Source organism: Mytilus edulis, chromosome 1 (assembly GCF_963676685.1).
Source record: "Mytilus edulis chromosome 1, xbMytEdul2.2, whole genome shotgun sequence".
NCBI classification, from domain to species: Eukaryota; Metazoa; Mollusca; class Bivalvia; order Mytilida; family Mytilidae; genus Mytilus; species Mytilus edulis.
In genome coordinates this window covers 102,462,910-102,477,723 of record NC_092344.1, presented here as the reverse complement: position 1 = coordinate 102,477,723, position 14,814 = coordinate 102,462,910, and the positions used below count along the sequence as shown (strand labels likewise).

Below are 14,814 nucleotides of genomic sequence, written 5' to 3'. Positions count from 1 at the left end.
ATAATATGTAATAGCTAAAACTGTTGTGGTGAAAAATATAAGATTTGATTTAAGTGTCACTGATGAGTCCTTTGTAGACGAATGAGTATCTATAACATACAAAATTGTGATCCATGATTATTTAATTTACAAACACTGGAGTGATGCCACTTTAGCAGTGGCAGTTTCTTCCCCGATGGATTTACCAGTCCTGTAGTCCGCACTTATATGTTATCATGAATTATCATTGATATAGCTATGAATTAACTGTCTACTGTAAAACTTTTGCTGCCATATAATGATATAGTAATGTTGCCATCTTCATCATCATCATTTTGTATTGTGTAATTTAGAAACCATCACTTTATAACTTAAAGTCAAAGAAACTTGTAATAATCCTTTTATTTTCACATCACAGGTGTTGAACATGCTGTTAATTCAGTACAATCATAGTATCATTTAAAACAAGACCCATACAATTGTACAATTTATATCTTTGGCACAGATGTTTCTATTTACCCATTGTTCTCTTGGACTCTTACATAAGGAATTAATTCCCCTATGAGTATTAAAATAATATTTCATACATGTAAATATAATGCACAACAGTTACTAGTATGCGTTGCATGATTGTATGGTTTTATTTTTAAAGTATTTGTAGGAATAAGTATGAATGAATATAATTTGAATCTAGTTCAATCAATTTTATGGTAAACCTTGAAAATTCAATTATAAATTTTAAAATTTTGTATTTTTTTTTATAAATATTGAAAAACTGACATGTATAAATTTGGCTTATTGAACAAGAACTCATATTGCACCTCTTCACAAATTTTCAGAAAATCTCCAAAATGAAAAGAACTTTTGTCTTTACTATTCAAATCACTCCAAAACAATAACTCATATAGTTGCCTAGTTTTCGTTCATTAATCTTGAAAGTTTGTAAACATCTTACTAAATTTAACCTAGCAAATTTGACTTTCTGTGTGAAGCATGAATGACAGGCATATAGAAATGACATCACATGATAAAATAATGGAAATTATAAAATTTATGAAATTTTAGTGGGTTTCCTCAAAAACAAATCATTTACAGGCATATTGAATAAAAATTGTAAATTACATAATTAGCTATTTAGACTCTCAAAAATGCTCAATATTACCTCTTAGTCTTACTGGAAACAATATTAAAATCAAATAAAGTATTCAATAAGTTTTACCTGAAGTCATTGATATACAACATAATCTAGCATTAACATGACAAAACTCATGGAGTTTATTTTTTACCATTACATGATATTTATTCATTTATAACATCATTGTAGGTGTTTTTTTATGGGGACTAACTCAAATAAATATAGAACTTTGTTCACATGCATTAAGCATTATATTTATTATATATATGCTTTGTCACCAAGACTAATACCGTGACTAGATTTAGATGATAACATAGCGGATTTGTTACAAATAATGTAAAACAGTAAACACATAAAAAATTATTTGATGGACAATAAAATATATTATTCAAAAATTTATTCTTTGGTTTGATAGATACAAAATAAAAGAATACATATTTACATAATTTACTAAATAAAAATATAAATATCCAATAAAACATCTATACATGGCCATGGCCATACCGTTTACATCTGTACTTGTTTGTTTATATGTGCAACCAAAGACTGAAGAAAACACGTCTGTCTTGTTGTTTATTTAAATACGGAACATAAAATTCATAAATTACAACAATCAATAATTGGCACATTGACAAAATAATCATTATTTGCAAATATACTAAACAAACCTTTCATGCATGTACAACAGTAAATATTTTATATAGAATAAATCACTATCACTAATGTCTTTTTCACAAACACAATAAATTATGAACTACACAGACTCATAACATCAAAAGCTTTGCTAGGATTTAGTTTTGAAATGTTTTTGCACTTCCACTCGTTTTGAACTATCATGGCATGAGAACATTTGACTATACATGTACATGTATATACAAAAAGTACACTGTAAATGAAAAAAATGTGAAATCTTCTCTTTAAAAGAAATATTTGGAATGATTAAAAACATTGAAACAAATTTCTGGCTTAAGTATATAATTAATGCTTGTAGGCTTTCCTACCCAATAAGTTCATGTTACAATACTGAGGCAATGTTTACAAGAGATCACAACACAGTAATACGACAATCGGATTTCAGACGTCTGCTGAGTCAGCTTCTAGTCAATCAGCATGCTTGATAGTTAGAGCATTTATCTTGAAGTGATCACACATTTCTCTCACCTTCAATAAAAAAACAATTATTATAAAAAAAAGTTCAGTTAAAACGTAAGACACATTATGGATGTATGTCTTTTTATTGTAATTCTTTTTGTAATTTTCATTTATTTTCCATGTTAAATATGTTTGTCAGGTTGGATTAAGAATATATGGTTACTGTAAATCATTTTTTTAATATACCTCATTGATGGGATTTGTTTGCTAATGAGACAAATATCTACCAGAGTCCAAAATGATGTAGCTGAAAGCAGTTATAGGTCACTGTACATAAAGCCTTCAACAATGAGTAAAATTTTTCAATTTTTGCGGTCGTATAAAAATCTGTATTGTTAGCTATAACAGGCACCAAAATAACAAAATACAAAACAATTTAAACAATTAAAATTAAAAATTAAAATAAAATATAGAGTTCTTAATTCTGTTATTTTGTATAATGAAAGTGGAAATAATTCTTTGATGACAAAATAAAAACTTACAAAATGAGTTATTTTTTTTAAAAGATTTTTTTTTATTGGCAATAATGTGTTGTGGATTTGTAATTAATGGTACACGAAGGACTTAGTGTATAGAGTATATGCATGTATTGGATCAAAAATTTCTTGATGTTATAATGACCTAAACTTGTTTTATATGATTAAAAAATACTTACAACACCAAATCCAAAATGAACATGTGCACTGATGACTATTAAAGCATAACACCATAAGATGTATATTTCTATGTTTCCAGGAGCTATCAATATAACCAATGCCACTATGCAACATAAAGGTACTAACATCCAGTGGAATACTTCACAACGGGTATTACTCATCTGAGCAATAATTAAACGACACTATAAAAAGAAAAACACAATATTCTTAAAAACTGACAGTTTCTAACATGCAAAATATTTCAAATTCTGGTAGATATATATAATTAAAATGTCATATAGAAGGCTGACAGGTAAGTCTTTGCATGTTTTGTTAGCAATGATTTCCTTGAATAAACCTGCAGATAATTACTGTACATTGCTGGTTATGATCTATACATCTACCTTATATTATTTACTGATAGTTAGATGATCTTGAATACACATTTCTATTATAAAAAAAATAAAACATTGCCGAAATGTGATTTTATCATTAAAAGGTATTCTGTTTTTTTCTCTAGAAGTGTAACATATTATTATATTGTCTTATAAAGGTTTCAGGAAACACATAGTTATGTAAAAAGACAGAACAAGGATGTGTCAATAGGACATGGATGCCCCCATTCACACTGTAATTTTCTATGTTCAGTGGACCTTGAAGTTGGTCAAAAACTATAATTTGGCATTAAAATTAAAAAGATCATATCACAGGGAGCATGTGAACTAAGCAGTGGTACGTACCACTGTGCTAAATGTTACTCTTATAATTCATAAAATATTTGAAACTTTCTCAGGTTTTGGATGCAATTGATTTTTTCTTTCATAATAATTTAGATACGATTCTAAACAACTTATTATTCATTAGACAACATTATAATGATACATATTAGGTCAAATTAAGATGATTTATAATGTCCAAATGTTGACAACTGTGCTAAATTTTGTAAACTGGAGAAAAGAACACAAAGCACAATATTGCTCATTTATAAACATAGAACTTACCGTAATATTTGAAAATACTGTCCCTGTTGTTAAGTAGAACAGTCTAGGATATAATTCTATAATGTCACAACTGGAAAACTTGGCCCAGACTATCATCAAGGAAAATAAACTAATAGTTGCTATAACAGGTCTCATGGCTTCCCACAAACCTAGCATTTTCCCAGTTTTATTTTTATATGACCTGAAAGATAAAAAGTCACAAATCTCATAATCCACCAATTCTTTATGTTGTTTTCATACAAAATAATATCAGTACACCAAGTTCATGAACCAATATGATTTGTTCAGACATGGCAGTATTAGGTGCAAACTTCTGAATTAGAAGGTACAATTTAAGACCAAACAGGTTTCAAAATAAAAAAATGTTAAGATTTAATATATTTTATAAAAAAAATATATGATATATGTACTTTAATAACTAACTGTGTTTAAAACCTTTCATTTTTGCAAGTTATACAAGCATACTGGTTTCTGCATTCACTAAAAACTGCAAAACTATAAAAGTATAATTATGAAATAGAAACATGTTTTCATAGCATTAAAAGGCTAAAGTTACACACGTACATTAATTTATCAAGGAACTCCCAACAATAAAGAGCTAAGAAATTATTTTTTAGTAATGGAAATACATTTTTTAAGAAAAATGCCATATTGTTATAATGTAGCATTTAAATTCAATGATAAAACATCATGTACACTATTTTTCATTTCTTATCTTGACAATTACTATATTTTTACAATCTTATACATAATGACACTTACTCATAAATATTCCAGAAGGTGAATGGCATGGTTAATCCCAAAAATCCAACTGAAATAAACAATATAACAAAATAAACAACATTTTGTAATGTATTGTGTTGTTGAGTTGCTGTCTTATCAAAATATACAGAAAAATTACAAAATATACACTAAGTTCATAATTAGTATTTAATTTTTTTATCTCAAAACTTGTATGTTTAAAACAGAAGTTTTCAAAATTAAAATCAATAAATATAAACAGACTCGTAATCTGCATAAAAAGTCTCAACAGAATAATAAAGTCAAATTACATTTTTTATGTGCCAAGGTATAATTCTAAATATTCCAAAAACATATCCTTAATAAAAAACCGAATTAAATTTACATGATCTTCAGAAAATATTGTATTTACAAATGACTATCTGTTCTACCTAGTTATAATTATATACCATAAATGAAGAACCAATCAGTACATACCATAACATACAATTTCAAATACATTTGACATTTGCATATCAACTATTGGTACTTTAAATTTCCACATATCATGTCCTCCCAAGAAAGTTAACAGATATATAAATGTCAAACCCTGAAAAATTAAAAAAAAACATCAATAATTCTATTATCAATAATATATTAAGGTAAAGAAACTGACACCACTTCTATTTTAAAAATCAATTGAAAATATAAAAAAAACCAAGACGATTGCAATATAAACTGATACCTTAGGATACCAAGTTTAACTATATACATAAATTTCTGAGCTGATCAATACCTAAATAGATTGATTGATGATTGTTGCTATATTTTTTTTAGACATTATGTATATATATTATATTTATGTTGTGTACAAGATGTAAGTTTGTACAAATTATAATTTGTACAGGGTTTTTGTACAAATTATAAGTTTTTTTACGCTTACCTTTTCAACAGGTGATACAAGTTTAAAATGTATCAGTTTAATGTCTGAAATTCATATTTATATACTCCAACTTAACACTTAGTGCTATTCTTATTGTCCAAAAATTGGAAATGATGATACCTAAATCAGTGTTCTCCCCAGAAATTTTGGATAGCATCACATTTTGCGTAAAAAAATATAACTGTATTTTTTTTTATTGTCATTTGTCGCGTCGCGTTGATGCTCTATTTCCTTTATATGTTTTAGTTTATATTGTTCAATTCATAACTGAGAATACAATTAAACTATAACCACAAAAACAGTTGTTTCAGTTTATGTTTTCTTTATTCATTTATAGTTACAGAATTATTTTTTTCCTCTTGTGCCAAATAAAAATAAATATGTGGTTTCAGTTACCCAACAATAAGTCAAATGAATGAATGGTTCATTATAGTGCAACCTGTATATATACAAAACTAAATATCTAGTACACAAAATTAACTAATTTTTATATTATATTAAGTAAAGATAAAGTAGCAAAAGTAGCAAAAAAAAATCAATTTAATTTTTTTTTTATCATGTCTATGAATATCATTGTTTCATGGCACTCAATGAATTAGTCCCAATTGTTTCTTATCTTTACATCAAAATGATATGTATTTTTAACAAAGTTATCTAACTAAAATAGTCTGTTAATGCGTAGTTTTCTCAATTGGTATATTTTTTCTGTCTACTGTCCATCTGTTGTCATTATCGTGAAAATGCGGATTTTTGTCATATCTGGTCCGGTTCCAATCCGTAGTTTATACAAAAATGTGTAATGGCGGCCGTAGAAAAAATTACGAAAATGCAGAGAATAAACATTGTTTGACAAGAGATTGTGAATGAATAAGACGCTTTTAATGCATTAAATGGATTAAACATAAACTTAAGCCAATTATGATCACTTTTTAAAGAAGTATAAAACTTATTTTAGCTCAAAACCAACATTCTCGTTCTCGTATTACCGGAAGAGAAAGAAAGTAATTTTTGCAGAGTTGCACAAAATAAACGACTTTTATAAAAAAAAAAAAAAAAAAAAATCGTTTCAATCTTTGAAATTTCGTTATACAAAACGTAGATTTCGAATTGTTTTGGGATTGCATTTTTCCATGTCGAAATTGGTGATTGCAGACACGTGGTATTAGTCATGTCACAAGTGTCAGCTTTGGATATTCGCATCCAAACAGTTATAACCCTGAGGGCAATTAACACCTGGCTATTTAATCTCTTAATTGCTTTTAATGTCCGACTTAAAGGGATTACAGTTAAAGGTGGTCTAATTTTTATGATCATAATCGATAATAGATGAAAGTTCAAAATTGAGGACAAGTAAAATAGCATCTTCAAAATAATTATAGCGTCGCAGGAATTATTATAGCATCACGGTGAAAAAATATAGCGTCGCGGTACCGCGACGCTAAAACGGCCTGGGGAGAACACTGACCTAAATGGTTTAAATTCCTATTTTATTTTTTTCCTTATACCAAAATCATATCCATAATAAATCTTTTTGTGTTCTTGTAATATGTTTTGTATCAATGCTCAGCACTAGACTGTATCATGTAGTTGCAGAAATATGACAGAAATATGTGGAATAAAAGACTATGTGATTGCATCAATCATTTGTGTTAAGCGATTCATAAAATACTGATAACTAGTACAAAACATCTGTACAAATTGTAATTTGTACATTACAACTTGTACAAAACATATATAAATACAAAAATACATGGGTTTCCAACTCTAATTATTCTTCTACAACTGGTTGGATGTTATCAACCTTATCAAGATTCTGGAGATAATATAGATATTTAGTCAATATACTTACAAGTTGACTTAAATCATAACCCCAAGGCAGGAACAACACACCAGTTATGTACTTCTCCCAATGTGATATCATGAAACAAAACTGTACTCCAATAGTTATAAGGAACACTCTAAATACATCTACACCACCCTCTCCACGACCATACACAGAGTACATTGCCACTGGCATAAATAATGTTACCCAGCTATCTAAACCATGGTCAAAAAGTTCACCCAGTGGGCTACTTGTTTTGGTTCTTCTGGCTTGCTTTCCATCTGTCCCATCTGTGAACAAATATGTTATTTTTCAATTGGCCATTTTTCTTCTTTTTTTTTTGAAACTTCAAAGAAGAATATTTTGTTGCACTTTTGATGTATTATAAAATTGTGCAGACTACAATACTTTTTTATAACTATGATATATAATTTGTTTGATATTCCTTGATCTATTTACAGTGCCTAACTTCAATATGTATGCCATCATTTTTTGACGAATCAGAGTTCTGTGTTTAAAACTGTAGGATAAGTTGATTAACATATAATAATAAGCTTGATACAGCTCTGAATTTGGATTGTGATCAAGTTTTTTACATAATATGAGTTTCTGACACAAAACAAATGTCAAGATCTTACAAATCTATAGCACAATATCGTGCAATTAGAGATTTCTTCTTCAAACTTTAAAAAAATTTGGAATTTGAGAAATTTGAAAAAAAAATGAAAACTACACCCTGATTTTTTGCAATTAGTCCAAAACCTGACATTCATTAGTACATAATTTACAAGAAGTGTAAGGAAGGTATATCTGAACATACCCAACATTGTATGTTAAATGTTTTTGAATTACCTCCCTTACAGTGCTTTTAAATTGTCTTAATTGTCCATTGACCAGAAAACCTAGTTTCCCCTTTTTTTGTCCCTAATTCCAAAATTTTTTGAGGCATTACCCCAAAAATTAATACTAACCATCCCTTCATGGTATGGAAACTTGTGGAATAATTTCAGAGAGATTTATGCACTTAAACACAAGTTATTGTTTGAAAACTGCAAAAATGCTCATTTTGAGCCCCCTTAATGGCCCCTAATTACTTAACTATTGGAACCATAACCCCCAAAATCAATCCCAACCTTCTTTTAGTGGTATTGAACCTTCTGGTAAAAATTTATAGAGATCCATTCACTAAAACTTAAGTTATTGTCCCGACACTAAATGCGTCTTCGGACAACGACACAGACAATGACATGATAGCATCATACGATGCAAAAAAAATTTTGTGGCCGTATAAAAATAGATGATATATGAACATGATGAACTAACGGACAATTACTTTAAGCTTTAAGTATTACCTAATGTATGTGAAATAAACATATTCAATCCACACACTAACCACACCCAGTTTGGAACAGGTGGACTCTCAGGATGGTCTCTGCTAGCCGCGTAAAAATTGCAGTCATAATATGTTAATAAGAAAAAGTTAGCCACAAGCTGTAGGAAACCTGTCAATGTCAGCAAATTTGGTGCTATCCATCTTGGGTAAAACTGAAATGAAAACATTCATTATTCAAATATTTTTGGTCCTTTGTGAAACTAATATAATTTAAATTATTGTTTACCTACATTATAAATTTTATTGCAGTCTGGCTTTAATGATGCTCCAACATTTAGGGTGAGAGCAAATTGACAACGATCTCAATATATAAGTCATTATTATACTCAACCGGAACAAAACTAGATCTTTAGTCATCTTTGCACATCAGTTTGAAAAATTATTCCAGGTATTTTAAGATACGCAGCCATAACAAAATATAATGTTCAGACAACTAAACAATTTTCATGAAATTTTCCAAATTACAAGGCCATATTTCTGTCAAAACTGAAACTTTAAATGTTCAATGTTTCCAAGACCTTATTTTTTCTGTTTTATTTCATGTTTTTTAAATTATTTCATTAACACCTTTTACCTCTGAATTTTATCCAAGTAATTCGTTATTAAAGCTACATGTACTCATCAAATTTGAGTATATTTTTTGTGAATACTGGTGTTTAAGCTTTCCTGATAAAAATTAAAAAATAACACATTACAAGTATAAACTTCATGCATCTGAAGCACTATTCTGGATTTACCTTATCTAAGGATTCAAATATAGACTTGACTTACCTCAACTACCCAGTTCCAGAAAGGATGTGTAACATATTTACTGATGGGACTAGTATCAATTGAACTGTACTGTAAAATAAAAACATTACAAGGAATTGATAAAGTTTGACTTGTAAATAAATATTTGTTACAACAATACACATAGATGTCCAAACAAATTTGGTTTCAAGGCTTGTTGCCACTTCAAAGTTTACTTGTTAAAAAAAAAAGAAGATATATAAGAAACATTTCAGATGGTCAGGATTTTTTTAACGATTTTTACCAGACCGAATATATAATGAAATGAAGAAATTTTCAGTTGCACAATTACTACATATCAAGTGAATAGACAACTTTCTAGTTAGATGCATTTCCTTCAAAACTTTTGGTTTTAGTGAACATCATTCGAGCATTTAGGGGCATCATCACTTCCCTTCCAATGTTGAGCAAATGGTTGGAAAACTATGATGCTATATTGCACAAATTATTAATTCGGCAAATTGGATTCTCATAGCTGACAACCAGCACTACCATCATTAGGGAATTGTAATTAAGTACCTACAGAAAAAATATTATTTCTAATTTATCCTGCACAATAACGATCACTTAGACGCTTGATGATCTTTAATAGAGCAGGGATACAGGTGATTCCTTGTATCTGCTAAATTACGTCATTAAGGCGCACATAATTGACGAGTTTTTTTTTGTGAAGGAACTCGAAAGGGGTCTTTTCTTTTGAAAAGGTGAAGTGTAATTGTTAAGGACAAGTCCAAACATCCAGATGTATACTATGGCTTCTAGCATAACTCTTGACTCAGTAATATTACATTTACATGAATATGCATGCAATATTTTCCAAAAGCAGTCATTTATCATTTTTTTTTTTTTATTAAAAGACAATTGTTTCTGTGTTATATGATATATCAATGTTGTCATGGTAATGGCCAACTAAATTATATTAACCTTATAATTGCTTACATCCAATTCATTTGAATTTGGTGGATAGTTTTCTGATTTGCAATCATACCAAATCCTTGTATTTTTTATGGTCTTATTTTAAAAGTAAACCTGGTGTAGTTTAGAAGCTGATGAAAACAAAATCGGCTAATTCATGTAGATGCATGACATCCAAAAAGTGCTGTTTGACAAATGAACATGCACCATTTCTTTTTTAATTTCTGATTAAAATTATTTAAACCTGAGACTACTATAACACTGTGTTATAGAAATCTTAGTATAAAAAATAAAATGTGCATTTGTTTGCACCTGTCCTAAGTCAGGAATCTGATGTTAAGTGGTTGTGGTTTGTTGATGTGGTTCATATGTGTTTTTCATTTTTTATATAGATTAGATTGTTGGTATTCCCATTTGAATGGTTTTACACTAGCAATTTTTGGGGCCCTTTATAGCTTGCTGTTTTCGGTGTGAGCCAAGACTCTGTGTTGAATGGCTTAAATGTACTCTTACAAATTATGACTTGGATGGAGAGTTTTCTCAATGGCACTCGTACCACACAGTCAGGGGTACTACTTGTACAAGTAATTTTTATTTACTTGAAGGATCAAAAAAAATATATTTATACAAGTTAATTATAATGTTTGAATAATCTCCCCTTAATTTTCTAAAAAATAAACTTATATAAAATAATTTATACAATCCCACAAAAATTCTAAGTTTTGAGATGTAAAAACATTCCTTTAATGATTTTCACAGTTTAGCTAATAATTTTTTATTCAGTGTTCTGAAGATAACAGACAAATGGGATTTTCATTGTCCATGAAATTACACCTAAATGATAAGAAAAGACATCTGCAAAGGACAGACAATCAAAAATTCTATTAGAGCAAAGAATTCCTAAGAAATCAAGAAAAGAAAATAGGATGACTTTTCCACTTATATAAGTAAAAAAATCTGAATGTCTAAGGTACAAAACTAAGCCTTTCTTTTTACCTATACAAGTAAATAAAATTCACTTATATAAGTATCCTACAAATTTACTTATATAATTATACTTAAATATGACTTCTTCAAGTAAATAAAAATAACTTGTACAAGTAGTACCCCTGTCTGCCATATCTTCTTATATTTATCTTCAAATGACATTAGTCGTCAAGCACACTTAAGAGGGAATACAAAATATATATCAAGCAGGGCTGTCAAGTCTCATGCAATTAACATGAGACTCATGCAGAATCTTCTACTTCTACTTCTATGTGGTTAATCTGCAGTCCAAAATAAAAAGAATCGTGCGTATTTGGCTGCATTTTCCTATGATTAACTGTTTTTCTCTCTGTGATCTTTATAATTTTTGGCCAAGCCATATCTCACGAATATGCTTCATGAAAACATGACAGTACCACAGGCTAATTCAGGCAGCATGGCTTGAACAGGCCCCTCTTCGACAGTCAGTGGGCCCATACTTATGAAAATTTATGGATCCACCACTGACTTAGTACTGATTAAGGTTCCACTAAAGTCAAAATATAGGACACTTGACTTCATAAACATCTAAACTTTGCCTGTATTTTTCAACCTATAATGAATAAAGTCCTAAACTATGGGAACATATGTTCATTTAAACATGTGTATATGTTAAGTATGTTTAAATGAACATATGTTTCCATAGTGAGGGCTTTATTCATTGTAGGTTGAAAAATACAGGCAAAGTTTAGATATTTCTGTAGTGTCCTATATTTTGACTTTAGTGGAACCTTAAGTGCAGTGAGGTTGATTTCATATTTTTGTTTGTATTTTTGACACCCTGTTGATAAGTCTGTAACATGTCTAATACTGTTACAGTTACAGTTATACACATAATTAGTAAATTTACACCTGCTTCTGTCGTTTGGTGGCCACCATCATTTCTGATTATTCTGCCATGTTTGGTCAAACTACGGTTTAAGGTGCATATGCTAATTTACAAGGAATTTATAAAAATTTAAAAATATATCACAAAAACAGACAAGGGGTGCTGTACAAGAAAAATAATGTGCTAGTAAAACAAACTGATATAGATTAATCAGTTAATTGAGTCTTGAATGATTCAAGACTCTTAGCCATGACAGTATTAGTGGGTAGGGCATTCCAGTCTTGTATAGTCCTTGGATAGAATGATTCCCTCCAAGCAACTGTGCTGCACAATGGTATTTGGAAGGAACCGCTATGCATGCATGTAATAGTGCTAATCTCAAACAAATCGGTACCCGGACAAATCAGCACCTACCATAGACAAATCATCACCCGTGAAAGACAAATCAGCACCTAACATCGACAAATCGGCACCTTATAAATTATTTATCTTTAATCTAAATATAGTGAACCAAAAATTAAAATTTCCTGGCACTGTTTATGTATGAGGGCATGAACTCAATTTGCATGTTTAGTGTGAATAAACTCATCATAGATACCAGGACTAAATTTAGTGTATACGCCAGACGCGCGTTTCGTCTACAAAAGACTCATCAGTGACGCTCGAATCCAAAAAAGTTTAAAAGGCCAAATAAAGTACGAAGTTGAAGAGCATTGAGGACCAATATTCCTTAAAGTTTTGCCAAATACAGCTAATCTATGCCCGAGGTAGAAAAGCCTTAGTTTTTCAAAAAATTCAAAAATTTGTAAACAGTTAATTTATAAATATAACCATATCAATGACAATAATATATAGCAATTATGTATGAGTGTTATTTATTTATCTCCTGCACCATTTATAACATTATTGTACATTGTATCTTCAAAGAGGTATCTTATTAAGTGGTTTATTCCTTTTGTTATTTGTTTGTGAAGACTGTACTGCAGCTTAGTCATTTTGATAGGTGTATTATTTGTGTGAATTCTTTTTCCTGAAACAATGAACTTACAAAATGTACCACTGTTGCATGTTCTATGTTGCGACTTTTGACAGCAATCACATTGCAAAGCTTCTTGTCTAGGGCGCACAACATTTTGGCACTGTATACAACTGTCATCTGACATTGTGTAAGAAAGAGTATCCCAAAAGTGTTGACCTATTTATATGTTTTTAGGTATTTACTCATTATGGCTTGCACACGCTGTTTTGTTTATGGCTTTTAATATTAAAACAATAAAATATTGTTTTAAGTATTGTTTTGTCTTAACATATGTAAGGATCAAACGAGAACACAAGTTGCAAACACAAGCTATACACTTTTGATCTTTAATAGTTTATTGAGGAATTATTACATTTAAACATAAAATACTGATTAATGCATAACTACAATTAATTATGATTTAATTATGATTCAATTAAATAATGTTTATTCAAACAACAACGATCAACAACATATCTAACAATTAGTTATGATTTAATTAAATGATGTTTATCCATACATACATAATCATGATTATTCTTTTTGTAATGCATATTTTATATACAGTTATAATATCTATGCAACAATTCTTTAATTTTTGATAATAAATTTATTTTTAAAAACGAGGTGCCAGATTGTCTTGGTCCTGAAATGTTCGGATACCGAAATGTCTTCAGACTAAGATGCCAATTTGTCTGGGTGCCGATATGTCTTGTTACCATTTTTTCCTTCGTTCTTCAAGTGATGCCCATTCTAATTTTTCTAGCATGTCTGTGACAGATGAGGTGTTGTGGTATCTGTTTTCGACACATCTTGCAACCCTTCGCTGAACCATCTCAATCTGATGAATCCTCTTCAAATAGGGATCCCAAGTTGTACAGGCATATTTCACGATCGGTCGAACTTGTGCTTTATATGCTCTTTCTTTTAGTGTTGGATTTCGAATGTTCGGGTTTCTTTTAAGGAAGCTCATAGTGTTGTTTACTTTTTTGCAGATGGTTGTAATGTGTCCACTCCACTTCATATCTGACGTTATACATTTAGATACACCTATATCTGGCATACCATTAGTCCAAATAATTATGACGTCTTGAAAGGCTATTATAATTTTTTTCTTTGACGCGATGTAAGGCGTCAAAGAAAAAAATTATAATAGCCTTTCAAGACGTCATAATTATTTGGACTAGCATACCATCAGTAGACAGTTCATGTTTTGTTGCGTTTTACCCTTATTTTCCTGTTTATGATCCAAAAAAGCAAACAAAGCTTACTTAGATTTTTGTCTAAAAACATGAACAATTGTCAGATGTTTTAATGATTACCTTATAATTGTCAAAGCCATTTAAAACTTCGTCTGACAAATATGTAAACTTTGCCATGGTGGTGTCCTAGGATGGATGTGATTTTTATTCATAAAATTAATTTTAATTGGTCGCTCTAAATATTTTATCCAATCA

General features: G+C 29.6%; 2 protein-coding genes across 3 annotated transcripts in view; both read right to left on the bottom strand.

Annotated features, from left to right (window-relative positions):
* LOC139516491 (uncharacterized) overlaps window positions 1-14,814 on the bottom strand; it is a 735,418-nt gene that overhangs the window by 506,585 nt on the left and 214,019 nt on the right. The gene's annotated exons all lie outside the window — the stretch shown is intronic.
* On the bottom strand, window positions 363-14,808 carry LOC139516519 (ethanolaminephosphotransferase 1-like). Of its 2 annotated transcripts, XR_011662979.1 has the most exons (10): window positions 14,680-14,808; window positions 9,552-9,620; window positions 8,740-8,932; window positions 7,415-7,677; window positions 5,121-5,232; window positions 4,665-4,713; window positions 3,903-4,083; window positions 2,922-3,104; window positions 801-2,275; window positions 363-695 (listed from the first exon to the last, which is right to left on the bottom strand). XR_011662979.1 is itself a non-coding variant. In XM_071306690.1 (9 exons), exons 1-9 carry the CDS (start codon window positions 14,734-14,736, stop codon window positions 2,216-2,218), a joined length of 1,167 nt encoding a protein of 388 aa, XP_071162791.1. In that variant the 5' UTR covers window positions 14,737-14,808; the 3' UTR covers window positions 750-2,215. The 2 variants fall into 2 exon arrangements, 1 of the variants encoding a protein (XP_071162791.1); XM_071306690.1 differs by lacking the exon at window positions 363-695 and having other exon boundaries at window positions 750-2,275.